The following is a 27,496-nucleotide window of genomic DNA, read 5'->3' on the forward strand; positions in this document are numbered from 1 at the left end:
GGGTATAGAGTAGAAAATAAATGTAGCCTGGAGGTTTCAGATCTGTGAAATAAGACTGTTTGATGGATGATTTTGTAGGACTGAGAAGATGAGTTGTGAGAGGGAATCCTGCATGTTGTGTTTATAAAGGCCTTTATTCTGGTAGCAGCATGTTTGGATGTAGAACGGTGGGATTTTAATAGCCATTTTGCTTACCACGGTGATCAACAAACTGTATGTTCTTCATATTGAGACTGGTATGAAAGTTTGAGAGGATTTTAGTGTGTTTGTATAAGAAATCTTGTAACTCACCTCGACTCAGGTGCCTACAGCGATCATACTAGTTTTTATTTTTTGGTGATGGATTTGAGCCGGTTTTGTTTCTTTGTGTTAGTTTTAGTTTTATTTTATTGAGTGTGTGTGTGTTATAATGCAATGATACAGCTTGGATGCATGTCTACCTGATATCCCGAATGTGAAAGCGTAAATAATGCTGAAAACCATCACGCACAGTTTGAATGACAGTAGAGTTAAAGGATCAGCAGATGTGTCTATTGTCGTGTTTGTTTTCCTTTCATCTGTGAATAGAACGTTCCTCGTGTCAGTTTGAAAAGACCATCATGTTTCTTCACTTTGAGAGATTAAGGTTGGATTTGGCTGAACACGAGGGCTTCCTGACAACTCGTACTGTTAGTTTTTGACGTCCCGTCAAAAGATTTAATTCAAGTATCCTGCTGAATGTGGGCCTCAAGTCATTGTGTCTTGTGTGGATTTTCATTTTACTCAGTTTTATTTTTGAAGTCGCAGGGGAAACTCAGTGTAAATGGTGACGAATGCAGCGAGCACTTGTACAAACAGCAAATCTCAGCCGCATGTCGACAAACCGGTGTCGTTTCTTTCTAATGTGTGTGTTTCGTATTGCAAATAATCATCGAAAAGTTCAATTCAAGTTTAACAAAACGGATAAAACTACAGCTACATAGTGTTCACTTAATATAGGTGGCAATTGTTTGCATGATCTTTGCAATATTCTAATGATTCTTTTTCATTTTTACTGAATGCTGGTGATCTATTTTTGAGCTTTGTAAGTGCATATAACTATTTTTGTCTAAAATGATGACTATATTAATGATAATGACTGTATCATGGTGTACTTCTGATGATTGTATGGCATGCTTTTGTAAAGGCGTTTGTTGTTGTTTGAGCAGTGTTGATTGAGCGCGTATAAAATGTGAAATGATGAAAAGTGTGTCACACTAGATCACATTATGCATGTGTGTTAATATGAAATGAATCGTGCTTTGGCTGCAAAAGGGACCTCGATTAATGTCTGTGTTCAATGTGTGCAGCTCTGCTAAAATGTTCATATTATGATCAATTACCTTCTTTGTGCTTTGCCAATACTTTATTAAGAAATGACTCTTTAGAGGGCGCTATTTACCACCAAGACTCTTTTAGTTACAGTATGAATAACGCTGCAAGAATTCACCTGAAAGTATCTTTGCAGTTTTTCACTTTTTTTGTTTAAATGGAAACACAAGCTTGTAAGAAGGCCATGCACTGATAGTAATGTGATTAGTATTAATGAAACCTAAGCCATTATAGATATACAGTATTTACATCATGTGTGTGAGCGTGTGTGAGAGAGAGAGAATCAGTGTTGTTTTTCTCCAGCAGTGACACAACTGCTCCAACAACATACATCAAACCGGCAGAAATTTCTAGTGTTCACATTTTCTCCCAACGTCCTTTTTTATCTTTTGCTTACCTTTGACTGCTTCAAGTTCGTCTGAAGATAAGCCTTCCAACTTTTTGCAGTTTTTTGTATATAATCCCAAATCCTGCAACGAGATGTGGATTTTATTCAGTTATGAAAAATAGATTAATGTAATTATTCTCATGAATCTTCATATCTGTTCTTCCAGCGTGCTATCTCTCTTTTTCTCTTTATGTGTTCTATAGGAGATGTACTAAGATGTTATCAGTATTATCAATAAAAGGACTCATGTCAAAACTCATGGAATTCTGTCTTCCATAGTATCAAATGAAATCCCTTTCAAAGAACTACTGTATACGGTTATGACATGATGGAATGCCGCTTATAGACATGTATAACCTCTGCGTTATCTTCAGGAGCAGTGAGGTTCACTCTGAAGCTGATTAGATAAAACTGAGTTTATTTCGCAGCAGTGCCAAAGTACACAGTGATCGTCACAACTGTCCGTTGTATTCAACAGAACTTGGTGTATATATCCAAAGTATAACAATGCCTCTGTACCTTGACCATTTCAATCATCAGTGTGATTTAATTGAGCTAATCTTCATTTGTAACATGATTTTTTTTAAGAATCAACAAAACATGTTTCAGAACGTTCTGACAAATTGACAGGATGCAAAAGATCATCTTGTAAAGTGTACAAAGGTCAAGGGGAAAGCTGTCCCTAACCTCATAATAGAAACCATCACAAACATTCTAATGGAATGGAATCTCTACTGGTAATGCAAGTTATTACTGATAAGATGTCATCTGACAAATGTGGACCTATAGAACACCTTTAAATCCAACTGGAATAAGACGCAAAACACTCTGAATAATTATATTGTACTGGTGTTAATGGTAGGCCATTTTGTTATGGAAACCAATAGAATTTGCATTGTTTTTCTTTCAGCAGGGTTGTAAGCCACAAATCCTGTGCAGTTTGCTCTTGTGTGTTTTGGTTCATAGAATACGGCAAACACTGTCTCAGTACCGTGGTAAAAATGTCCGTAGCCCACACATTTACATTGACGCACGGTATTAGACGGTTAGCAATTCTTTTTTACATGTGGCACCAAGGTCTATAATGATACAATGTAATGTGCGAAAACATGTCCAATCCATGGTCTCGTGCAGTGCCCTGACGTGACGCGAGCTGGTGACGCAGAGTGGGATCTCCTGCCCGCTCGCTCGCGCGCGTCGCTGCTGCTTAGAAACGAGCGACACTCACCACGAGACGCATCCAGCTCCTGTTATCTCACTCTTTCATATTTTATAACGCCTTTTTACACGAAACCAAGCGAAGTGCGTCAGAGTAAGTGTTATGTTTATTTTATCGTTCCATTTTTGTGTTTGCAGTATTTTTATGTTCCTGTCAGTGAGGCGTTAGTGCGGCACTTCTGCTTCTGTCAGCAATCCCGTCGGCACTGAGGAGAAACTCTGTAAATGGATATGAAGTCATGGGTTATTTGTTATTCGAGTTGTACAGTTTGCCCTCTCCTTGCTTTACCCCAGGCTATTTGCTTTTTAAACATAAATGTGAACGTTTTGTGGAGAGTTTTTGCTGTTAGCTCGAGTTAGCTGAAGCTAACCGGTGTTCTGTCCATCAGTCACGGACAGAGGCATTTACTCCTGACATTACATTAAACTCTAGTCTATGGGATTTAACAGTAATTGTGTGCTTTATTTGTGTGTGTTTTTTCCTTCATTGGCTTTTGAATGTCTGTTTTCTTATTTGCTTAGAAGTGTTTTCCATCTGTCATCAAACAGTTGTATTTTAATTGGACACATTTGCATGGGGTTGCATTAGATTCAGGCCAGATTTTAACACCACAACTGTTAAAATGCCTTTGGCTTGGTAGGGATAGAGTTTATAACGTGATCTTTAAGCAGCCATAACATGGATGCAAATAAAGCTTTGCCCTTAGCTCAAGAACACACTGGTTCAGGGCTTTTTTTTGGCTGTAGATGTCATGTGTTTTGGGGGTTAAGTATTTTAAGCAGCCCATAAGAAGATGATCGGACACAGGTGAGATCTCTTTAATGTTTCATTTATTTCTCATAGATATCAAATGGAAGCGAATGTAAATATTTGCTTAAGTGTTGTGTGTCTATGATATTTCTCCTGAGAGAAAGAGCTTAAAACCTCACAAATGCCTCCATTTCAGTAAATGCCATTGAGCAGTCAGAATAGCTCAGCTGCCCTAGAACCCATTAATCGTGACTTTAACGTGAACGACCCCATAAAAGCATACTGACATGTCTAATTTGTTCCAAACATATTGTTGCTTTCTTTAGCTTCCGGGAGCACGTAGGACTTCAAGCAGACAGGCTGGAGTGGGAAGACAAGCACGATTCATTAATACACACATCCTTCTGGATTTAGTTCTGCGAGGGAGTTTGTTTTCTAGCTGTTGGTTCGGAGTGGCCGTGGAGCTGTTTTTCGGACTGCGATGCATCGCTTAAGGACTTGTGCTGCACGGCTGCGGCCGCTCACATCCTCTCAGAATGCTCAAAGATTTTCACAGCAGAAAACCGCAGCAGCACATCGGGGCCTAAGGACGTTTCAGCCCATTAGGTGCTACACAGCCCCAGTCGCTGCTGAGCCTTTTCTCAACGGAACAAGCTCCAACTATGTGGAGGAGATGTACCATGCGTGGCTGGAGAACCCTAAGAGTGTGCACAAGGTGAGATGTTGCCTCTGGATAAAAGAAAGTGGCCCTGTGATTCTGTTTTTACTTTCTTCTTGTCTAGTAATTTGTAGATGGATCAAAACACAACACCACAGTGATGACACCATAAAACATGAACTAAGTGAATCCTGGTTCTATTGAAAGCGTCATTTCAAACCTGTTTGTCTTTCTTGAAGAACGTTGGTAACCAAACAACACTGAATACCATTGACTTCCATTGTATGGACACAAGACAACTGCAACATTTCACAAAATATCTTCATAGGTGTCAGGTTTTAAACTAAATGAGGGGAAATAAATGATGACAGTTTGGTGAACTATCCCTTTAAAAATACAGTGAATTTACTGATATGAAGATGTTGCTCCAGCATGTAGTGCTACGTCTTTGGTCACCAATGTCATTCTTAAGGAGGTTTTTAATGTCACCGTTTCACCTTTCAGACAGCAAGCTTTGCCCTTACGAGTAGTTACGTAATACTTTTCTGTGTCAGACGATCAGTGTGGTTTTCAGAATGTTTTCAAAACACATACATGCTTTCTGTGAAACTGGGATGACTACAATTACTCTGATCAGCTGTGCTCATGTACTGTGGTCAAACCTGAGGCATTGCCCTTCTGTGTATCTCTGTGTTTTAAATGTAACAGGTCGGTCAACTTTCCTCGCTCAAACATTCATTTAGTTTGTTTTCTAGCCACTGTGGCATTTAAAGGGGGTGGCTTTAGAATAAGTGACTTATCAAGTGAGACACTTGACTCAAGGAGATGTAATCTAAGAATGAACATAAGCCACACAAGTGCTTGTAAAGAATAATGTCTATAAAAGCTCCAGACTGTAGGCAGAAGTGCATCACCTGTAAGAAATTATTGTGGCACACAGCGAAGGAAAAGCATTTGCATTTAGCTTATTATTTCAAATAGGCACAACATGGACCTTGGCTGAGGTTATTATTCTGTAAGCAAATGAAGTCTTCAGTGACTTCAGACTGTCTTGAGCTCACGCATCTATAAGGAGATACAGCACCGGCTTTCCCAATTTAACACGGTGAGCTTTTTAAAGCAGGAAAGCCTATTAGACATTTATCAGGGTAGTATGAGGTCATACAATGATGTGTCAGTGAATCAGAATCACACCGTTTGTGGGGGAATTTCTCGCTTTACCAAACCAAGGGTCGGATGGACACAAGCTGCTCCTTGATCCTCCTTGATGAACCTAACATTTTGCAAATGTTTCTTTGCAGTCTTAGATTAGCAGTTTAGTTTACTGAACTTTGGTGTCTTGAGTATGTTTTGAATGGAGGAGGAAGCCTGGTGAAGATCAGGTTCCTGTGTGTGATGATGCAAGACACACCAATTCTGCTATTCAGCAACCTCCCTCTCAAGTCTATAGAACAGTGATTTAGTCTGCATGGAATGACAAGATTTCCCCAGAAACCTGTGCACATAAACTCTTCGTTTCTAGTGTACATTGCTTTTTTTGTTTGATAAATTAATGGATTGTTGCATCTTTGGTATTTTTTATTCAAGTGTTTAAAAGTTTTTAGTATGTTTTCTGCACAGCACTTAAAATCTTTTTTTTTGCGGCCTTCTCAACAGTCTTGGGACATCTTCTTCCGTAATGCCAACGCGGGCGCTCCTCCAGGCTCAGCGTACCAGAGTCCTCCTCCGCTGGGCATGAGTCTGACAGGACTGTCTAAAGCCCAGGCTCTGGTTGGAGCTCAACCTAGTGTTGATAAACTGGTGGAAGACCACCTAGCCGTTCAAACCCTCATCCGTGCGTACCAGGTATGACACTTAAATGAGCACACACGTATTTTAGACATGTAGGTGTTGGTCCATGACGTTTTTGAAGGATGCTGCGATCAAGTGATTTAATTATAAATGAGGATTTGTTTTGACTCTTTAACCTCTGCACGCTAAATTCTCATTATAATGTTTTAGATTTATGTGTTCATTTTAAATTGGTTAATGGAAACGTGAATAATTCCCTGATCTTCAGCAGACAACGTTCTATTTGAGCACAGACTTGCTTAAGTGTTATGTAGTCACTTTGGGTTCTGCCAAATGTGTAAATGTAATATGTGAGTCTTATGACGAACACTTTGTGCCGCAGAGATTACTACTACTATGTAGGGCGTTCTAAATCTGTCACCAATAAGCTTCCATCTTGGCTAGGATGCTGCCTATGTAGGCTGTAGACAACCAGATTTTGAGAGATTCAGTCATTGGTTAAAATAATATTTTGATTACTTATTTTGCTATTAAAGTAAAAGATAAAATCACCTTAATAATAAAAACACTAATGTGATCCTTCACCATGGTTAGTCTGTGAGTACTGTTGCCTTGTTCACACAGGTCAGAGGTCATCAAATGGCCAAACTCGACCCTTTGGGCATCAGTTGTGTAAATTTTGACAATGCCCCGGTTACTTTCGGGTTCCACCAAGTCGGTGAGAAATGCTTGTTGTGTGCAGTGTGTCTGTGCAAGCGTGTGTTAACATGGCTCTGTGTCCTTCTGTCCCTGTTGTCCATCATCTCTCTGGTGTTTTTGTCTTCACTCTGACCTTCTCACATCTGCCCTGTGCTCTTGGGGTTTCTGTCTTGTCTGGTCGTCTTTTCTTTGGAAATCAGATTCGCGGGCACCACGTTGCACAGCTGGACCCTCTGGGAATTATGGATGCCGATCTCGATTCGTGTGTCCCTGCAGACATTATCACGTCCTCTGATAAACTCGGTGAGGTTTTTAAAAGTCGTTCAGGAATCTGTTTTCTGTGGCATGACTTGTTTAACCATTTAACCTATGAAGTAGATCACACGCGCTCCTCATTCCTCCAGCATGCATGGAGCCCAAACCTGTTTGGATATTTGCAAAGGGGTGAAGTTGAAAGACTCGGTAGTCATTGAGTACTTCTTGTGTTTATGTTTTCTTTCAGCAGGGTTGTAAGCCACAAATCCTGTGCAGTTTGCTCTTGTGTGTTTTGGTTCATAGAATACGGCATCTTTTAAACCACCTAGTAAAAGTGTGATATTAATAAGGGCTTCTCTCAGTATAATTTTATATAATACGTATAAATATATTTTATATAAACATACTGTTTGTATAGAGCTTTATTTGTATGCATACATTTGACATGGCAACATTTGGACATCCTTATCCAGATAAGTCACATACACACAATCATCAGGTCAGCTATTGTACAATAGCCTTATGAGATAAGATAATAAATCGCTTGCAGAACTGATTCACTCCTAAAGGCAAAGCTTGAGAGACATTTTTGTCAATGACAGACTGATTGTCAATGAACGCAAAACTAGCGATCTGTCTGTAATGAATTGACAGGGAGGGTTAGTAAAGTGCAGCATGTGGGGTGAGTGAGTTTTTGACCATTTGAGGGAAATTGTTCAGCATCTCATTCAGTGGAAATGCTGCCCTTTGTGATTTTCTCAAGACAGCCGCTGAGTTTAACCTGGTGATATTTACAACCCTGGACAACATATAAACTAATACTCGTTTCTGTAGTGAATGTTGTTTTTCAAGTTAGGGCTGTTCAACGATTAAAGGGGTGATTTAACGGTGTTTCATGCATTCAGCCTTATTTACGATGTTAAACGTTCTGTCGTCTCATGCTTGACGTGGTCAGCTTGTCAAAAAAACGAGTTGGACATATGACGTAGTATTTCTGTGCTCGATACACTCCCCCAGGGTTCTTATAGGTTTCTGAAAGTTTTTTTCGAACATGAAAATAGGACTTTGTGAGTTTTGATACTAAAAGTAGTATCATGTGGATGTCTATAATATATGTTCCCTAGGGCTCATCCGTTCATCTGATCATGTTTAGTTTAGTGCAGTCTTGTTTTTCAGGTGTTGCAGGAATGTTCTCTGGATTCTTGAAGTTTCGATGCACCTTGATGTTGTTTGAATAAACACGCTTATGGTACACAGTGTGATTAAACAGCGTAACAGCACATTTACTGTTAAGGTCATAGGTCATAGCTGCAGAACTTACTGCTACTTGATAGTCAGGGGTTTACTTCAGGTTTAAACCTTCTCCCATCTTACAGTGGTCCTCTGAATCCTCCCAATGAAATATTTGGGATTAAAGGCCAAGTGTAGAATATGTTCATACATGTTTGACCTAACATGTCACGATGAATGCTAGGCTGTGTCCACCCCATCACATGCATGCATTGCCTTTGGCACTGGTGTACTGGGCTATAGATCTGTTGTTTATCTGTATGACCTTTAACCCTGTCCATTTTCCTCTGCTAACACTGTGTTGTGTCAGCATGTCAGCATTTTTGCTTGTTCTGTTTCATTTGTATTTAATGAGCGGTTTACTGTGATGTTGTTTTAATCATGAAAATATGTTTCACAGCACACTCCAGCCTGCTTTAACTAATCCTGTTTTATTTGTCTTTCATTTTTGTGTGTGCGTCGGTCAAATCCACTGTGGTGTCTTGTTCTGAGTTGCCCCCTTCCATGTTTTCATTTCTGCTGTCAGGCTTCTATGGTCTGGAAGAGACGGATCTGGACAAAGTTTTCCGGCTCCCCACCACCACCTTCATCGGGGGCAGCGAGAGCGCTCTTCCGCTCAGGGAGATCATCAGACGTTTAGAGGTTTCCACTTGCCATACCAGAAATGAAACTGCAGCCTTGCAGCCCTGTCTTCTGTCTCTGTGTTTTGTTTTGGGCATGTGTTTTTTCTGCTGAAGAACAAAAGGGTTGTTTTTTAAAATTACACCTCATTCGTCGCTCTGTGTAGATGGCGTACTGTCAGCACATCGGGGTGGAGTTCATGTTCATCAATGATCTGGAGCAATGTCAGTGGATCAGACAGAAGTTTGAGAAGCCAGGCGTGATGCAGTTCTCTCTGGATGAGAAGAGAACTCTACTGGCCCGTATGATCCGCTCAACCAGGTCATTCACTTGTGATATTGTGACCAAAAAAAACAATTGCAGCCGTATTTTTGCACAAACAATTTTGAAGTTGCATACAGAATTTTTGCTATCATAAAAGAACATAAAATGCAAATAGATCCTTATGTTTTAGTAGTATTTCTGACTTGGTGTGAAGCTTAAAATAAACTTAAGTTTGAGAAGAATATTGTTTACTGATTTCACTCAATATTTTGTTTAGGCATTAATGAAACATGCCTGTGTTTAAACACATTCTGAGGTCTCTGTGTGAGGAGTTTATGCACATTATATAAATGTTTCTGTTCATACTGTGTTTCTGTCAGGTTTGAGGAGTTCCTGCAGAGAAAGTGGTCATCAGAGAAACGTTTCGGGCTGGAGGGATGCGAGTCTCTCATTCCTGCGCTCAAAACCATCATCGACAGATCTAGTGAGAACGGAGTGGAGAGTGTTATCATGGGCATGCCACACAGGTAAATCAACAATCCACCCTGCAGCACTGCGCTAATGCTTTTACTTTCGGTTTGCATATACGGGTGTGAAGAAGAATGATGGGAGATAACTTAAACTTATCTGATTCTTCTGTTCATCATCAGAGGCCGTCTGAATGTCCTTGCTAATGTGATCCGTAAGGAGCTGGAGCAGATCTTCTGCCAGTTCGATTCGAAGCTGGAAGCTGCTGATGAGGTGAATCAGAGACCTTGTTGTTTCTGTAAATAAGTTCCAAACCAGATCTTTGTTTACACATAAAATACCAAGCATCTCACACGCCCTGTATACCTGATGTGCTGCTTTAAACATGAAAGGAAAAGTGAAGTGTAAGAATTATAAATATAGCTGCAGTTACGGGGTCAAGCCCAACCATGGCCTAAAGGGAAATATTTTTGGACATGTCAGATTTTGAAAACCAAGTTTAAAACGCAGGGAAAAGCAGTAAGAACACAATAAATTTGCTTATAACTTTTGACCACTAGGTGGTGCTGTCACCAAATCTTTATGAGGCAGAGAAGACGTGCCAGTCATGATACATACCAAGTTTCGTGTCAATACACAAAAGTGTCGCGAAGCCAATCAAAAATCCTTTGATAACTTTTTGTCAGCACTGTCTCTAGTTGTTACATACCAAATTTCGTGCAAATCAGTCAAACAAAATGGAGGGAAATTTTTCATGTCGGAAAATGACGTCATATGGTGCATTCGAATCGGCGTGAGCGCAGGATTCCCGCTTTGCGGTTCAAAAGTTACGAGTGAAAATGTATGTGAAATTTTTGGACTGTTGGTTTGAGTTAGAGACTCCAAATTTGTTCTAGATAATGTTGAGACTGTCCACTATCTGTGTGCAAAATTTCATAACTTTCCTGCGTACGGTTCTATGGGCTGCCATAGACTTCCATGGCGAAAGAAGAAGAAGAAAACTAATGGATACAATAGGTGTCTTCGCCCCTTCAGGGCTTGACCCCTAATTATTATTTTGTAGTTGGGTGAATTATTTTCCTCTCAAATGACTTAATTTTTTGGCAACTTCAAATCTCTATATGATAGTTGGTTAGAGGCTGAAAGAAAAGCTCCCATTCATATAGAGATATTGTGGGACTTGGTAATGTTTGACTAATCTGTACCTACCTGTGCTGTGATGTATGAAACATCATTAGCTCTATAACCAATCCCAAGAATCCCTGCCACATTTCTGGAAAAACTGAATGTGATGCCCTACATGCCCTGAACTCTATGTCTGTCTCAACAGAGACTATGGGATTGTGGTTGTAATATTAATGTTTTGGTTTGTGGTTATATCACAGGGTTCCGGTGATGTAAAGTATCATCTGGGTATGTACCACAGACACATCAACCGGGTCACCGACCGCCACATCACCCTCTCTCTGATGGCCAACCCGTCACATCTGGAGGCTGTGGATCCTGTTGTGCAGGGCAAGACCAAAGCAGAGCAGTTCTACTGCGGTGACACTGATGGTAACAGGGTGTGTGTCGCGCTTATTGTGTTCTGACAACACGTTACGAAAGCTTGACGAATGCATTTTTTTGATGTCTTATCAATCGCTGTTGTTTTAATGGTTTTTACTTGGTGTATAATTTGATTCTCCATGATATTTATTGCAGGTGGCATTGAGGAATCTTAATGATGTCATACGTTTTTTTCCCAAAGAGAAAGGCTGTCCATTTTAAATGCTCATATTTGGTTATAGTTTTGATTGGCTAAATTTAACTTGCCGTTTCGATGTCAAAACTCAAACTTTACTGTCAAGTCCAGGTGAAGAGACCTGTGTTCAAAGATTAAACAAAGACACAGCACCTGATGTGATTGGTCGTATTTTGTCAACATTTATCAGAATTGTTTAAAGGGATACTTCACCCAAAAATGGAAATTCTGTCATCATTTACTCACCATTGACTTGTTCCAGATCTGCATAAATTTATTTGTTCTGATGAACACAGAGAAAGATATTTGGAAGAATGCTTATAACCAGACAGATTTTGCCCCCCATTGACTCCCACAGTCTCACAAAACGCTTTACAGAATGATGTTATGGAAACACTGTTCTTTCTTTTGTAGGTGATGTCCATCTTGTTGCATGGAGATGCGGCTTTTGCAGGTCAGGGTATCGTCTACGAGACCTTCCACCTGAGTGACCTCCCATCCTACAGCACTCACGGCACTGTGCACGTGTTGGTCAACAACCAGGTGAGCAAGATTTTATCCTTTCCTAAGTGCTAGAATGTCAAATACAGATATTCCTATATCCTGAAATATCATTTAGTGTGCTGTTTTAGAAGTGTTGACAGATCTTAAATACCTTTCTTTTACAAAAAAAATGTTGTGTAATACCTAAACCCCGGCCTCTTTAGATTGGCTTCACCACTGACCCTCGTATGGCCCGCTCATCACCGTATCCCACCGACGTCGCCAGAGTGGTCAACGCTCCCATATTCCATGTCAACGCAGACGACCCCGAAGCTGTGATGTACGTGTGCAACGTGGCCGCAGAGTGGAGAGCCACGTTCCATAAAGATGTGGTCGTCGATCTGGTCAGGAACCTGGTCTTGTTTGGGAAAGCTGTGAAGCGTGTATCTAACCCGAACGAGGTCTTTGATTGTGACGTTTGCTTTTGTGCTGTAGGTGAGCTACAGACGAAATGGACACAACGAGATGGACGAGCCAATGTTTACTCAACCACTGATGTACAAACAGATAAAGAAACAGAAACCTGTTTTGCTGAAATATGCTGACAAACTCATCGCAGAAGGAGTTGTGACCAGACAAGAGTATGAGGTCAGATTCACCAGAATGATTCGTGTGATGTGTGTTGGCCTTTGCTGCAAACAAGCTCATATTGACATGTGCTGAATTTTGACTTTTGCAGGAGGGAATATCCAAATATGATCAAATCTGTGAGGAGGCGTACGCACGTTCTAAAGATGAGAAGATCCTTCACATTAAGCACTGGCTTGACTCACCTTGGCCAGGTGTGTGTAGTGATGGTCTATCATTATGACATTCAGACATTTTTACTATTAAATATTGCATCCAAATACATTTGATGTCGTTGTATGTGAGTATGTAAGTGCTGTTTGTCTGCCCGATGCATTCCATGTGTACAATATGCAAATGCATGGATTTGCTGTAATGTCCGCAGGTTTCTTCACTCTGGATGGTCAGCCCAAGAGCATGAGCTGTCCGTCCACAGGTCTGAATGAAGAAGTGCTCAGTCACATCGGTCGGGTGGCTTCATCTGTACCTGTGGAGGATTTCACCATCCACGGAGGTGCGCTTCCACTCTTTACTTTGATTTCTGGTGCTGTTGTTTAGACTTTTTAATACATATGTGTCCCTGGGCAAGAAAACCAGTCTTAAGGGTCCATTTTTGGTGTATGTAACATTGGTCACCTTGGTGTGTGGTTTATTAGGATAGGACAATAATTGGCCGATATACAACTAGTTAAAACTCTGTAATCTGAGGGTGCAAAAAAATACAAAAATTGAGAAAATGGCTTTTGAAGTTGTTAATCAGAGGCACTGTAGCATGCCCTTGCTAAGAAGAAACCGGTTTGTTTTAACGCTCTCTATTGGCTTACCGCTGTAATAACATCATGGAAAGTAAATGAGCCCAAAAGCAGAAATTTTAAACTTTACATAGATACAAAACTTGAGTGGGTAATTCCCAAAGAGCGGGTTTGTAGGCGTGTTTCTGGCCATTTTTGTTAGCGATTATTTCAGTTATATAGTACAAAATATCGTCATAATCTTTACTTAATGTCCTAATGATTTTTCATATAAAAGAAAAAGCAATAATTTGACCTATACGATGTATTTTTGGCTATTACTAAAATGTTCCCGTGCTACTTAGGACCGGTTTTGTGGTCCAGGGTCACATATTGTTAATCTACACTCACCTAAAGGATTATTAGGAACACCTGTTCAATTTCTCATTAATGCAATTATCTAATCAACCAATCACATGGCAGTTGCTTCAATGCATTTAGGGGTGTGGTCCTGGTCAAGACAATCTCCTGAACTCCAAACTGAATGTCAGAATGGGAAAGAAAGGTGATTTAAGCAATTTTGAGCGTGGCATGGTTGTTGGTGCCAGACGGGCCGGTCTGAGTATTTCACAATCTGCTCAGTTACTGGGATTTTCACGCACAACCATTTCTAGGGTTTACAAAGAATGGTGTGAAAAGGGAAAAACATCCAGTATGCGGCAGTCCTGTGGGCGAAAATGCCTTGTTGATGCTAGAGGTCAGAGGAGAATGGGCCGACTGATTCAAGCTGATAGAAGAGCAACTTTGACTGAAATAACCACTCGTTACAACCGAGGTATGCAGCAAAGCATTTGTGAAGCCACAACACGCACAACCTTGAGGCAGATGGGCTACAACAGCAGAAGACCCCACCGGGTACCACTCATCTCCACTACAAATAGGAAAAAGAGGCTACAATTTGCACGAGCTCACCAAAATTGGACAGTTGAAGACTGGAAAAATGTTGCCTGGTCTGATGAGTCTCGATTTCTGTTGAGACATTCAAATGGTAGAGTCAGAATTTGGCGTAAACAGAATGAGAACATGGATCCATCATGCCTTGTTACCACTGTGCAGGCTGGTGGTGGTGGTGTAATGGTGTGGGGGATGTTTTCTTGGCACACTTTAGGCCCCTTAGTGCCAATTGGGCATCGTTTAAATGCCACGGCCTACCTGAGCATTGTTTCTGACCATGTCCATCCCTTTATGACCACCATGTACCCATCCTCTAATGGCTACTTCCAGCAGGATAATGCACCATGTCACAAAGCTCGAATCATTTCAAATTGGTTTCTTGAACATGACAATGAGTTCACTGTACTAGAATGGCCCCCACAGTCACCAGATCTCAACCCGATAGAACATCTTTGGGATGTGGTGGAACGGGAGCTTCGTGCCCTGGATGTGCATCCCACAAATCTCCATCAACTGCAAGATGCTATCCTATCAATATGGGCCAACATTTCTAAAGAATGCTTTCAGCACCTTGTTGAATCAATGCCACGTAGAATTAAGGCAGTTCTGAAGGCGAAAGGGGGTCAAACACCGTATTAGTATGGTGTTCCTAATAATCCTTTAGGTGAGTGTATAGTCATGTCATAGTCCCACTGCAATGCACAATCCTGTAGTACATCTGAAAACGCCAATAAAATCTTAAAAGAAATTATATGAATTTTTCGCTTCCTTAAAGTCATGTCAGCTATGTTGTGGTTTTTCCTTCTTTCTCCCATTCAGTTTTTTTCATGACTGTCTGTTAATGTTATGTACAGTACTCTGTTACTTGATCCTTGTCTTTAATCTTCTAAGGTCTCGCGCGTATTCTGAAAGGGAGGGCAGGGATGGTGGAGAACCGCTCGGTGGACTGGGCTCTGGGTGAATACATGGCCTTCGGCTCTCTTCTGATGGAAGGCATTCATGTGCGTCTCAGTGGTCAGGATGTGGAGAGAGGCACCTTCAGGTCAGATTGTATATTTAACACTAGTGTATGCAAATATGTAAGACTTTGTTTTTCTTCATATCTTTCTTGTTCTCTTCACAGTCATCGGCATCATGTGCTACACGATCAGAATGTGGACAAGAGGACCTGTATTCCCATGAACTACATAGATCCAAATCAGGCTCCTTACACCGTGTGTAACAGCTCCCTGTCTGAATATGGGGTTTTAGGTCAGACTTTTTGTTTTGTTTTTTGCCCTTATTTGCAATTATCCACAAATAAGCCCTAGAAGGCGGCTTTTATGTACTAGCCTACAGGTATTTTCACTAGCACATATTTTCTGTTTATTTAGACAAAATTTGGTGTTTGTGTATTTTTATTTTAAAAACTTGTTTTTTGTGTATACCATATACATGTATGTACAAGACTTGTTAGTTATATGATTGATTGATTTATAAGAAAATAAATGTAAACTATAGAAGCAGCTCTCATGCCCTCATTTTTAAACTTTGCGTTAGTTATGTGCTCGTACAAAAGGCATCGGAGTGATTTTTTTGTGTATTGTGTTCAGGGCTGGACACTGTGCTAGCATGTGCTCATGTGATTGGTTTTGTGTGTATGCAGGTTTTGAGCTTGGTTTTGCTATGGCGAGTCCTAACGCTCTGGTGTTGTGGGAAGCTCAGTTTGGAGACTTTCATAACACAGCCCAGTGTATCATCGATCAGTTCATCTCACCCGGACAGGCCAAATGGGTCCGGCAGAACGGCATCGTCCTCCTGCTGCCTCACGGCATGGAGGGCATGGTGAGAATTGTTCTGAAATAACAGTCCTCATTTTCTATATGCACAAGATTATTTTTGGAGTTTCTCCTAACATTGCCTTACACTTTTCTTTTAAACTAATATTCCCAGGGTCCAGAGCACTCATCCGCTCGTCCAGAGAGATTCCTGCAGATGTGCAATGATGACCCTGATGTGTTCCCGGTAATATTTTGTTCAAAATTCAAATAGTATCATTACAATGTATGCAATGCTTGCCACTAATACGCGTTTTGTTCCTGCAGAAAATCACAGAGGACTTTCCTGTTCGCCAGCTTTGTGACTGTAACTGGATTGTGGTGAACTGCTCCACTCCTGCAAACTACTTCCATGTTCTGAGAAGACAGATCCTTCTGCCCTTCAGAAAACCTGTGAGATATTTAACTCTGTGACCTGTCCTTAAATTCTGTCCTAATACTCATGAGCGGCCTAACTAGAGAACACTTTAAAACTGTTTTCATTTAGGTTGCTGCTTTGAAAGCTCACTCTTAGATATTCGAATGAAAGTGTTTGAAATTGTAATCTTGTTTTCCTACTTGTCTTAGCTTATCGTATTCACACCCAAATCGCTGCTGCGCCACCCAGAGGCCAAATCAAGCTTTGAGGACATTTTACCAGGTGATTGTCAAGTGCTGCATCTGAAGTGACTCTCCAACAGGATGTTGTAGTAATGATCTGATGTGTGTTTGGGTTCAATTAGGCACACACTTCAGACGCTTGATCCCGGAGGAGAGAAGCGCATCCCAGAATTCAGCAGATGTGAAGCGTCTCATCTTCTGCACAGGAAAAGTTTACTATGACCTCACCAAAGAACGAAAGAGCAGAGGTCTAGAGGATAAAGTGGCTATCAGCCGCATTGAGCAGGTACACACACACACACACACACACACCTTTACTGGGGTCTCTATTCAATCGGTCATATTATACACTTCAAAGGTTATTATTTTAATATGAACAGGAAGTTATCAAACATCCTCACACATTGCAGTGTTTATTTAACGCATGCGTTTATGGCACAGCTCTCTCCGTTCCCATTTGACCTGGTGAAATCAGAGGCGGAGAAGTTTCCACAGGCACAGCTGATGTGGTGTCAGGAGGAACACAAGAATCAAGGTTACTACGACTACGTCAAGCCACGCATCAGCAGAACCTTCAACAACACTCGGCCCGTCTGGTAACGCTACAATGCTTTTATTTGAAGGGTGAATGTGTGTACATGTCCAGCTCATGACTCACCCCAAAAGAACAGATTAAAATGTAAAGATATGCTTCAAGAAAATGAAGGTTCTTTTTTTCTTTTGATTTGTTTTGCATTTTTCATGTAGCAATCGTCATTATTGTAATACAAATTCAAGTATTTAAATCGTATTTGTATCATGTATACTGTAAATGTTACTGGATTACGGCAATAATAATATTCACATACCAGTAATGAGTTTGAGTGAAAGAGGTTAAAATATTTAAAAGATTTGATTGATCCTAATATTACGTTTCATTTTCTTTTTGCCGAATAAAGGTTTCGGTATTTTATGTAGAGGATGAATCTGTACGTTTTCCCGGGATTCACCCTGACACAGCAGTCACACTGAATTATCACGCATGTTCTTGACGTGTTTGTGGTGTTCTCCTCAGGTACGCTGGCCGTGAACCTGCTGCTGCCCCCGCCACAGGGAACAAGCAGTCTCATCTCATGGAGTTGCAGAGGTTTCTGGAGACAGCCTTCAATCTGGATGCATTCCGGGACCAGTCCTAACCAGCATTCATTCTCTTCATTTCCATTCCTCCGTCCCTTGTTTTTCAACGTTTCAGGGCAAGTAGACCGCTAGATATCACCTTTTTCATGAAACAGTGGATCAATCTAATTTCCAACCCCACAGAGACCAAAGCACAGGTTTGCTTTGCACTATATTTAAGACAGGCCAGTCTATGCAGATTTGCTTAAATAATGCAAATTAGTAATAATGGCACAGTAACGGATCTATAAGTAAATGCACATGTTTCTCTAAAGCATGTTGGTGATGGTTTTAACGAAGCCGTGAAAGTGAGATAAAGCTTGAACGTCAATACTACCACGGTTTCCTTTTGAATCCACCTAAAGGACAAACCAAACCAATGTGTCGAGGAAACCATGGGACGTCTCTCAGAAATGGGACAATAACTGCATGAGGATGTTTGGGGGCACGCATGGAACCATGAGTTTTTAAATTGCCGCAAGAGGAATCGTCTTTGCCCGCGTTTTTATTCTATTTTTTGCATTTGTTATTGAATGTATCTGGAAGTACCACCTTTGGTACAGTAATTACCTCTTCCTCATCTACATTGCTCTCTTCCGCCCCGTAAACACTCCGTGCCAAATGATCATGAACTTCACATGACATCAGCAACTGAAACGATCATTTTATTATAATTTAAATAAACAACAAACAGATTGAGCTGCAGGAATCTCTCCAGGATTTAAGATATTTATTTTCCTAAGACTGTGTTTATTCCAAGCTATTATGATGATATTTCATTCAATAAAGCATCAATGTTTCAGTTTCTCTCTTTGTTTATATGATGTAGCAGAAAGAACAACTTTGACAGTAGAATTAGTTTTCCATCAAAAGTATATGTGATTTGTATACAGGCCTTTCTGTATTGTAATTCTGTTTAGATTAAGGTACTTACATCTACTCTACCACCACTGACTCCAGATTTTCTTACAGCAGATTTTTTACTATCATTACTTCATTATTTGGGTTCGTAAGACATTGGATCTCTCCAGTAGCTTTCTACATTTAATACTGCTGAACTGTTGATTATTTCTTCATGTGCCGAGTGTAATGAATTTCCAATGTTTAGTAGCAGGTTTACAGTTGGCTCGGCTGTACCCCAATCTTCTTAAAGATGAATACGTAGAGGTCAGATCGTTCACGAGCGTGTCCACAATAGTCAATCAGCACCTTGTACAGTTGATCTATTAAAGGAAACAGTCAGATAACGTTTGATAAAGCTTGTTTGCAAACTTGTCATTTAAAACTATGCATTGACACGCAAGAGAAAGTGTTCGGTATTTTCTCATGCTTTCAATTTCTCCTCAATCTTCAGTACAGAGTAATCTACATACCTACTGTCACTTTGTGTGTCTTCAGATGATTATACGCGTTTTGCAGTTCTTTTGCCACATGGTCATTACCAAAAGTGAAGTAAGCCATGTCTCTCTCAGCCACTGCAGCGGCCATCAGCTGGATGAGAGCTTTTAAAGACACAAACATGTTCTGTTCTGTGTGTTTGTCACAAGTCATCTAAAGATCAGATGGGATGTCTGTTTGTCGTCTTTACCTTTGAGTTTAGGGTCACCACCGAAGGCACCACAGCCCCAGTTGCCCGTTGCGATGGCTGGAAGACATCCTGGAGGGATATCAGGATCTCTTCGGAAGCCCACATATGCCTGTAAGAATTACAGTATGAGCCTGAATAAATGTTTATGACACAGGCTTTGATCAAGAGGTGAATTCATGTACTAGATTTTTTGGGGATTGCAAACATCAATGTTTTACGGTCAAATCATGCAGGTGGGAAACTGACCTTGTTGAGCTCACGAGTGATGTTTTCTTTGGTGTACTGATCCTTTGGGTTTTTAAAATCCAGAGCATCAATGGCGACAATCTGACGATAACGTCTTCTCCACTTGTCACTGTCAATCAAAGAATCGTGACAAATGTTTGGACACACACTGACACATTTCTCATGATCTTAAAAAGATTTCCATTTTACAGCTTTAATCTAATGCTTTAAAGGGATAGTTCAACCAAAAATGAAAATTCGGTCATTGTTTAAACGGTGTACATTTTGTTGTTTTAGTAAACACTATGAAAGATATTTGGGAAAATGTCAGTAACCAAAGAGATCTCATCCCCCAATATACTATAAATAAATACTGTTGGAGTCGATGGGGGATGAGATTTGTTTGGTTACTGACATTCTTCTAAATATCTTCCTTTGTGTTCAGCATAACAAAGAAATTTAAACAGGTTTGGAACAACCTGAGGGTGAGTAAATTAAAGATTTTTCATTTTTGGGTGAGCTGTCCCTTTAAAGCAGTTTTGTAGAAGAAAAATAAATTGCACCTATTATTTGATTATGGCACTAAACATATTTCACTACTACAATACAACTGATGTCATTTCATTCAATGACCTAAATATTATTCTAAAATGTGTGAAATGGTAATAATAAAGATTTTATTTATTAATAAAATAATGCTAAGAATGTTGGGTAATTAATTACAGTCATGCAAGGGCCATGTTCAATGTTTAAAATATGTGTATTTGTCATAAATATATACCGCTTAGTTTTGTCATGGTATGGACCGGCCCACTCAAAGCTTCTGCTATAACCAGAATAACTGCTGTAAATCTGAGCCCCTAAAGAAAAATCAGGCATTGAAACTTGTTAAGAAAAAAACAGTAAAAAAATCATATTTTATCATTTAATAATCTGCTTAATTTCAGGTTGCTTACATCATGTTTACTATTTCAGTCGTTTGTTTTGAATCATATGTACAATCAGTAGCATTACAGCCATTGTGTAAAATTATTTTTCTATTCTAAATAAATCAACTGAAATGTATTTTCAACAGAAATCTGTGTCAATGCAGCTTAAATGTTTGCATTTTAAACAAGAAGTCAAAATGTAAATCGATTTAAACAAGAACTTTGTGGTTTCTGTGATGTACCTGTGATTCTGAGGCATTCATTATGATCCAGTTTCTCTGTGAAGAGTCTGGACACAATGAGTTCAGGACTCATGAGGAAGAGAATCTCCTCCTGAACCAGTCCTGTCCCCAACACTCCACCACCAATATATTTACAGGCAAAGTCCACCTGTCCAACACAACATTATGTTAGCGATCTGCGTACAAACGCGATTTTGATGAATTGATTAATATACTCCAAGCTTGCGCAGTGCAGTTTCAAGGTAACCCCTTTATGTTCAGTTGAATTCTCGTTGGCTGTCCAGTGTTTTATTGTTCATCAGCAGGAAAAAATCCTAACCAACCATATCATCCCTCTGTATCTTTACTGTTATAGTTGTGGTGTGGACTCTACTATTCTCTTTCATTTAGAACAATTTTTTAAATTATATAGTTAATGAGCTCAGCGTAAACGACTCTTAAAGGGACAGTTCACCCAAAAATATAAGTTGTGTCACCATTGACTCATATGACCCTCATATCATGTAAGACTTTCTTTTCTTAGATATTTTGAAGAATGTTGATAACCAAACAACACTGAACACCGTTGACTTCCATTGTACGAGCACAAAACCACTGAGACATTTCTCAAAATATATTCTTTTGAAAGTTCCACTGAAGAAAGAGTCAGGTTTACAATCACATGAGAGTAAATAAATAATGACAGAATTTGTATGTATGGGTGAACCATCACTTCAAACCAGGGAATGTAGATTGAAGTTGTCCTAAAATGAAAACTTCAAATGTCTGGCTCTGGAAATAACAAACCTGCAGTAAACCAGAACCCTCTTCCTCGATGGACCCTTTTGAAGAGACGTGAAGGTTTCTCAAGAGCTTTTTCTCACTAAAGTCAAACACAGTTATTAAGACGTATGAGGACTGATGTGTGACTCGCTGTAGTTTATATGCCACGTTACAAACTCAACTCACTTCTTCCATTTGGGTAGCTGTTCTTGAGGTATGCAAATCCTTTCAAAAGTAACCAATCCATCAGGTTTTAACACTGTTGAAGAGAATGTGTCTTGTTCATTCTTTCAAATATGTGTGTGTGTCACATTTTTGGGTTTAGAAGTGTTTAGTTCAGTACCTTCCGGCTGATGTGGATCTTCATTTGTCACCGTGTGGAAGTATTGGAATATGGCTCTTAGTTTCTGTGCCTTTTGGGCTTCTTTCGCTGCGTCTTTAGGATGGTTACTAAACAGACTACAGCCAAAAAGATATATAATTTAGCATATTTAATACCTTCAAGATATCAAACTATGTAGTGTGGTTTCAGTCTATAATATGAGCGTGAAGAATGTTCCACCTGCTGAAATTAATGGTTGGGAATGTTGCGTATTCTGATCCGGGTTTAGTGTTGTTTCTGTGAGGGAAGGTGCAGAAGAAAGCGTTGGCTAACAGACACGCTATCTGCTGCTGAGACAAAGTGATGGCCTTGGTTTGTTGACTTCTCAGAAGAGGGATGCCCTGGATTTACATTAAAGAGGAGTTTTGTATCACCGAAATGTTTTCGGACATTATTATAGCCTGAAAACAAGGCCACACAATTCTATTCCCTTGGCAATATAACAATCAGACAATGTTTGTGGAAAGAAACAAATCCGCGCACACCTTTCGAATGAGTTCAGGTAACTCCCAAGCCAGTTTAGCCATTTTAGGGATCACCGTTTCTAGATTACGGTCTTCTTTTTGCAGTCTCTGTGGAGAAAAAGTATAAATCTGTCAACCATGTAGTTTTCACATTTACCTTTACTCGGGTATTATTTACTGACCTGTGCATAATGAGAAAGCACTTCAAAGGTCCATTTGTTTTTGTAGTCAGAATTGTAAGACATTATCGCACTCTAGAGTCACACAAAAAGACAGATCACACCATCACAGACAGACACAGTTGCATTGTTACATTTGATCTGTATGTGTGATTTCTGGGACAAACCCCAGATCCTTGCATCGCTAACATAATGCTATACTAAGTAAGCACAAGACTAATAAGCAGAGTTTTGTTTATTTTATTACAGTACCTGAACATCTCCGATAGAGAAATGGCCTCTGGTGAGCTGTTTCAGCGCTTCACGGGTGACGCCCCAGCGAGAGAGCGGAACATGATGAGTCTTATGGGACGTCTGGTGGCCAGCGGGGTGTGGCTATGGGAAGAATGGATACAGAATAAAAAGATCAAACAAATCAATTCAACAAATGATGGCATACAATTTTGGAAGAACAAGCCATTTAAAATGCATTTTGAAATACTTACATACAAATGCGGTAACTTCACATGAAGACCATCCCAAAAGGCTTTCCCAGTGTGAGGTGCAATAAAACCATTATTAAGTAGATATTGTGTCTGTAGCGAAATGAGTAAAATGAACTCTGTGAATATTAAACAATGAATATCCATACTGTAGCTCACATTATGTTAAGATGCAGTCTTACGTATATCAGAACTGTATGCTCTCTGATAAAGGAGAGCCGGCTCATGTCACACGCCTGCAGTGTCTTGAGATTACTGAAGGGGTATGTGTCTTCTGTTCGGACCCCTGAAGTGGTAGCATTTAATGAAGCGTTACGAACAGACCCTTCACCCATAGATTGATTTTGTGAAGGCTGGTTTGCAGCTCCTCTGTCGCCAGGTTCAGTACGTTGCGGTTGGTTTGTGGCTCCGGCGGCTCCAGATTCACTACATGAGCGCTGGTGTGTGGTGCTCGTGTTTCTGGAGTCGTTCCGTGAGGGCTTCTGTGACGTCTCCCCTACTGATGCTTTAGTTGTCAAATTGTTATCTGTCTGATTCAGACAATTCCTAACCTGACTGCTGTCGTTGTGGGACATCTAGAGCCAAAAGAAAACAGAAATGTGCATTAACAAGCATGTCCATGTCATCACAAACTGAAATTAGCGGTGTAGCGCAAATCTGACTGCCAAACCCCAATGTTCTCTATTGAGAGAAAACAACCATACAAACAGGGGCGGCGCCAGGACTTTTTTCTTGGGGGTGCTAAGGGGGGGGCTTAACAATTTAGAAGGCTAATAAAATTATTAAATGAATAAACGCCTAAGCTACACAACATGCAATTTTGCCGTATAAATACAGAAAAGCTTGTTCAAAATATTGTTTTAGCGCATTAGCCTACACTTCTCCCATGGGTGCACTTAACGATAGTTATAGTTATTGTTAATTAAGATTTTGTGACCATTTTAGAACAAGCTTACATTATATCCTATGCTTTTTTTAAAAACATTATGCAACGTGTAAAGTAGCCTACGAAACAAACGTATTTATGAACTAAAAATAAAACACAGAAAAAGCAAATGAAGCAGAATAAAGCAATGAACATACAGTATGGTTTTGTTATTAACGTTACTTCACAAATTTCTGTTAAGAAAAAATAGCATATCCACAAGCACAAGGTTCGAGTCCTTTCACTAAGGGTACTTGCATTCACTAGACTAATTATTCCTTCTATCACCAAAAAGCAAACTAATCAATGCCATACCCTTCTGTTCTTTGTATTGAAATAGAATTCGCAATAAAACGAGCTTATTTCAGCAAAGACCACAACGTGTTCCCATAAAGTGCAGATTAATCAAAACGTTATATATTATACAATATTACAACGTAATATTCACAATAGGCCCGAACTCCATTTAATCTGTTGTAGTTTTACAATTCTGTAACTATAACGTAAACTCAGATAGCACCCGGGCTGATTTGCCACGGCGGGCATAACAATCCCGTTTAACATTACCTGAGCTGCTCTCTGGGGTAAGATGGAGAGCTTCTCTTCCAGGTCAATGCGATTTGTTTTAAGGGATGTTTTATTGAGTTCGCTGCTATCCAAAAGTCACATTTTCGTACACTAAGTGGCCTACTGGAAAAGTTCGACTGGGCAGCCAACCACAAACTCACAGGCTGAGTCTTGATAAAAGATGCCAGGCTATATGAGACCAGTTTTCTTTTATTGCCCTTATGAATTTTGTTGTCCTTATGTTGTTCCAATTGCTTCCATTGTTTCCCTCATCTGTAAATCGCTTTGGATAAAAGCGTCTGCTAAATGACTAAATGTAAATGCCAATCAAAAATACATTTGATTTATTTTTTATTGATTTTGAATGTTATCAGCTTGATTGTGTTTATATAAAATATCATTGGGATTCATCATTGGTGGGATGTACAATATGTAACATAATATAACATCATTTAGTTACATTGCCAGTCATTCACCCCAAGCGCCGCCACTGCATACAAATACTTATTAAAGCACATCCAAAACAGCATTACAATACTTCAAATAAAGAACAATAGGACTGTGAGCACTTGGCATTAGCCACAAGAAATGAATTGCCTGAAAACATATTATTTTCCAACACACTGGAACTTAAAAATGTTTTTTTGTTTAGAATATTGTTTTAAACATGTGTATCTCTGGAAGCATTCAACTTTTAAGCAGCTATTTTGTGTAGTTAGTTAGGAAAATGAACCGTGGTTTTATTATAGTAAAAGTAGCTTATAGTGAGTTCTTTTGCAGGTCGATTATCATTTGTGCTTCCGTAGTTTAACTACAACTGCCATGGTTAAATGGTTATTGTGGTGAGATGTGAGGTTACTGGTTTTACTGCGCATAAAATCTGGTTGCTTTTGGTAAGGGTGGGTATGAAGTACATGGCGCAAAATACTTCCTTTTCATGTTTGTATTATATGTTCTACAATGCTTACAAACGAAACCGAGTACACACAACCGAAATACCACATTACGTCTTTTAAACGTATAAATGCACACGTTAATCCCTATATATACGTTACACTGTTGTAATGTTTTCACTGGTGTTTGAAACCCTTTCACTTTCGTTTCTATAAAATCAAGTTAACTGGTTTTGAAAACGATGTGAATGTAACTTATTTCAAACAGACTTCATTTCAAAGAGATGCAGAAATTGCACATTTGTCTCATTCTGATACATCGACTCACCTGTTCGGCTCGTGTTGAAGACGTTCAGCAGCTGTGAGTGACAATTGTGATTGTGAAAGTGATAATACACAAAGCTACATCGTGTGACCTGAAAGGAAATACAAAAGTGCGCATCTCAGTTAGAGAAAATACATTGTATGATTTTTTTAAATAGTTATTAATGTAGTAACTGATTCTATAGTAACTTATTTACAGCGCATCCTTTTAACAAATCTCTCACCTCTCATCACGTGACTGTCACTTTAACCGCCAGAAGGCGCTTTTGCACGGACAAGCAACGGTTTTAACTAGAAGGGAAACAGCTACCTCCACTGGGCATGCGCACTTCATTACCGCATACTTTTTGTCACGCTGAAAACAGTTTATTAATATTTTTTTATTATTGTAAGGTTAGGTTTAGGGTTGGGGTAGGTGTAGGCGTTAGCTAATGTAATTTATTGTGATTATATGGCGAGATTTTGCACCACTTCCGGCTGTAGCTGTATCCCTTCTAGCAACAACCTTGGCCCTGTCCCAAATGGCGCACTTCATGTGGACTTGCGGTCTCGTGGACTAAAATTGCGCGTTCTCACCAAGTCTACGAGTTCGAAACGTGTCCCATTTGTCTTTTTAGCGCTCAAAAGTCTGCTCGCGAGCTCCTCATTTGTGCCCTCGATGCAGTCTTTGATGCAGACTCCACTGAAGTTACCTACCCAGGAGTCCTTGCGAACGCCCAATCACAGAACGGATGGGAGGAGGATATCAGACATATACGTAAACATGACGGATACATTTTTAATGTACGTTTTGATCGAATTCAAAATGAATGAATGAATTCGTTAGTCCGCCATTTGGGTCGCCGGAAGTGGAGAGAGAAAATCACCCAACTGCCATTGCGCTCCGCGTCACGAGTCATAAAAGCAACCAAATTCACATATGCGTGATGTACGTTGTGAAAGAAAGCTTTTAATGATTACTATAGTTTGCTTTACGTTGTTTAGCGGTTAAATCCCGTTTTGAAGCATTGTTATTATACATTGTTATCACACTCGATATAAATTCTGCAATTAAAATAGAGTTAAAATATGCGTGTGAGTATTGCTGTTATTATAAACTAATGTAAAGACGGTGAGAAGCAGCCGTTCTTTTGTCATTGTGTTGCATTATTTAAGTTACCTCAGGAATGTTCACCGCTGCACATGGGAAAAAAGCTCACGAGATGAAACCGACACGACACATCTTCACATAGATGACTAAATTAAATTTTATTTTCATTTGCCTGACAGTTACAGTAACTAGAGCTTCAAATATTAATAGTCAAAGCTGCAGCAGTCAAAGAAAAACAAACTTAAACAAAACGTTATGAATAGATTAGATACGTGAAGTATATTTTTTTATTTTAAATTTATGAGTTCATTACAGTATTTATTTTGTTATTATACTCTGCGGAACCCTGCCATTGCCTCTCCTTGATGAGGTTGCAGGGCATTTCAAATGAGCGATTATTGTCAGCGAAGTCCACTTTAATGGATCTCCCGTGCTCAGGGAGTATGGAGCGGTGAACACTGCGTAGCAACGCTATGAATTGGAACGCAGACTGTCCAGAACGCATAGCTACGTCAGGATGACGTCATTAATCCTCATGAGCCAAGACATATGAAGTCTTTACCGAGAGAATTTGGCTCGG

The 27,496-nt window shown here is 39.8% G+C and overlaps 2 protein-coding genes across 5 annotated transcripts; one reads left to right on the forward strand and one right to left on the reverse strand.

Annotated features, from left to right (window-relative positions):
* The first annotated feature begins 2,921 nt into the window (after window positions 1–2,921).
* Window positions 2,922–18,664, forward strand: ogdhb (oxoglutarate dehydrogenase b). 4 transcript variants are annotated; one of them, XM_057321052.1, is made up of 23 exons: window positions 2,922–3,050; window positions 4,034–4,422; window positions 6,022–6,210; window positions 6,781–6,874; window positions 8,927–9,042; window positions 9,188–9,342; window positions 9,666–9,812; window positions 9,936–10,026; window positions 11,139–11,318; window positions 11,912–12,040; window positions 12,205–12,384; window positions 12,476–12,628; window positions 12,720–12,822; window positions 12,993–13,121; window positions 15,184–15,334; window positions 15,416–15,543; window positions 15,938–16,116; window positions 16,225–16,296; window positions 16,377–16,502; window positions 16,677–16,749; window positions 16,832–16,995; window positions 17,151–17,305; window positions 17,764–18,664. In XM_057321052.1, exons 2-23 carry the CDS (start codon window positions 4,189–4,191, stop codon window positions 17,882–17,884), a joined length of 3,069 nt encoding a protein of 1,022 aa, XP_057177035.1. In that variant the 5' UTR covers window positions 2,922–3,050; window positions 4,034–4,188; the 3' UTR covers window positions 17,885–18,664. The 4 variants fall into 4 exon arrangements, with proteins under 4 accessions (XP_057177035.1, XP_057177034.1, XP_057177038.1 ...); XM_057321051.1 differs by lacking the exon at window positions 6,781–6,874 and adding an exon at window positions 7,056–7,158; XM_057321054.1 differs by lacking the exons at window positions 2,922–3,050; window positions 4,034–4,422 and adding an exon at window positions 7,056–7,158 and having other exon boundaries at window positions 6,102–6,210.
* A 111-nt stretch (window positions 18,665–18,775) lies between these two features.
* pargl (poly (ADP-ribose) glycohydrolase, like) lies at window positions 18,776–26,677 on the reverse strand. The gene is made up of 17 exons (XM_057321056.1): window positions 26,051–26,677; window positions 25,831–25,918; window positions 23,300–23,692; window positions 23,121–23,210; window positions 22,888–23,010; window positions 22,639–22,710; window positions 22,478–22,564; window positions 22,173–22,333; window positions 21,954–22,069; window positions 21,797–21,869; window positions 21,635–21,710; window positions 20,849–20,996; window positions 20,459–20,537; window positions 19,699–19,807; window positions 19,453–19,561; window positions 19,238–19,366; window positions 18,776–19,087 (listed from the first exon to the last, which is right to left on the reverse strand). The coding sequence occupies exons 3-17, from the start codon at window positions 23,690–23,692 to the stop codon at window positions 18,981–18,983; spliced, it is 1,872 nt and encodes a 623-aa protein (XP_057177039.1). The 5' UTR covers window positions 25,831–25,918; window positions 26,051–26,677; the 3' UTR covers window positions 18,776–18,980.
* Window positions 26,678–27,496: the final 819 nt, after the last annotated feature.

Source organism: Triplophysa rosa, linkage group LG22 (genome assembly GCF_024868665.1).
Source record: "Triplophysa rosa linkage group LG22, Trosa_1v2, whole genome shotgun sequence".
NCBI classification, from domain to species: Eukaryota; Metazoa; Chordata; class Actinopteri; order Cypriniformes; family Nemacheilidae; genus Triplophysa; species Triplophysa rosa.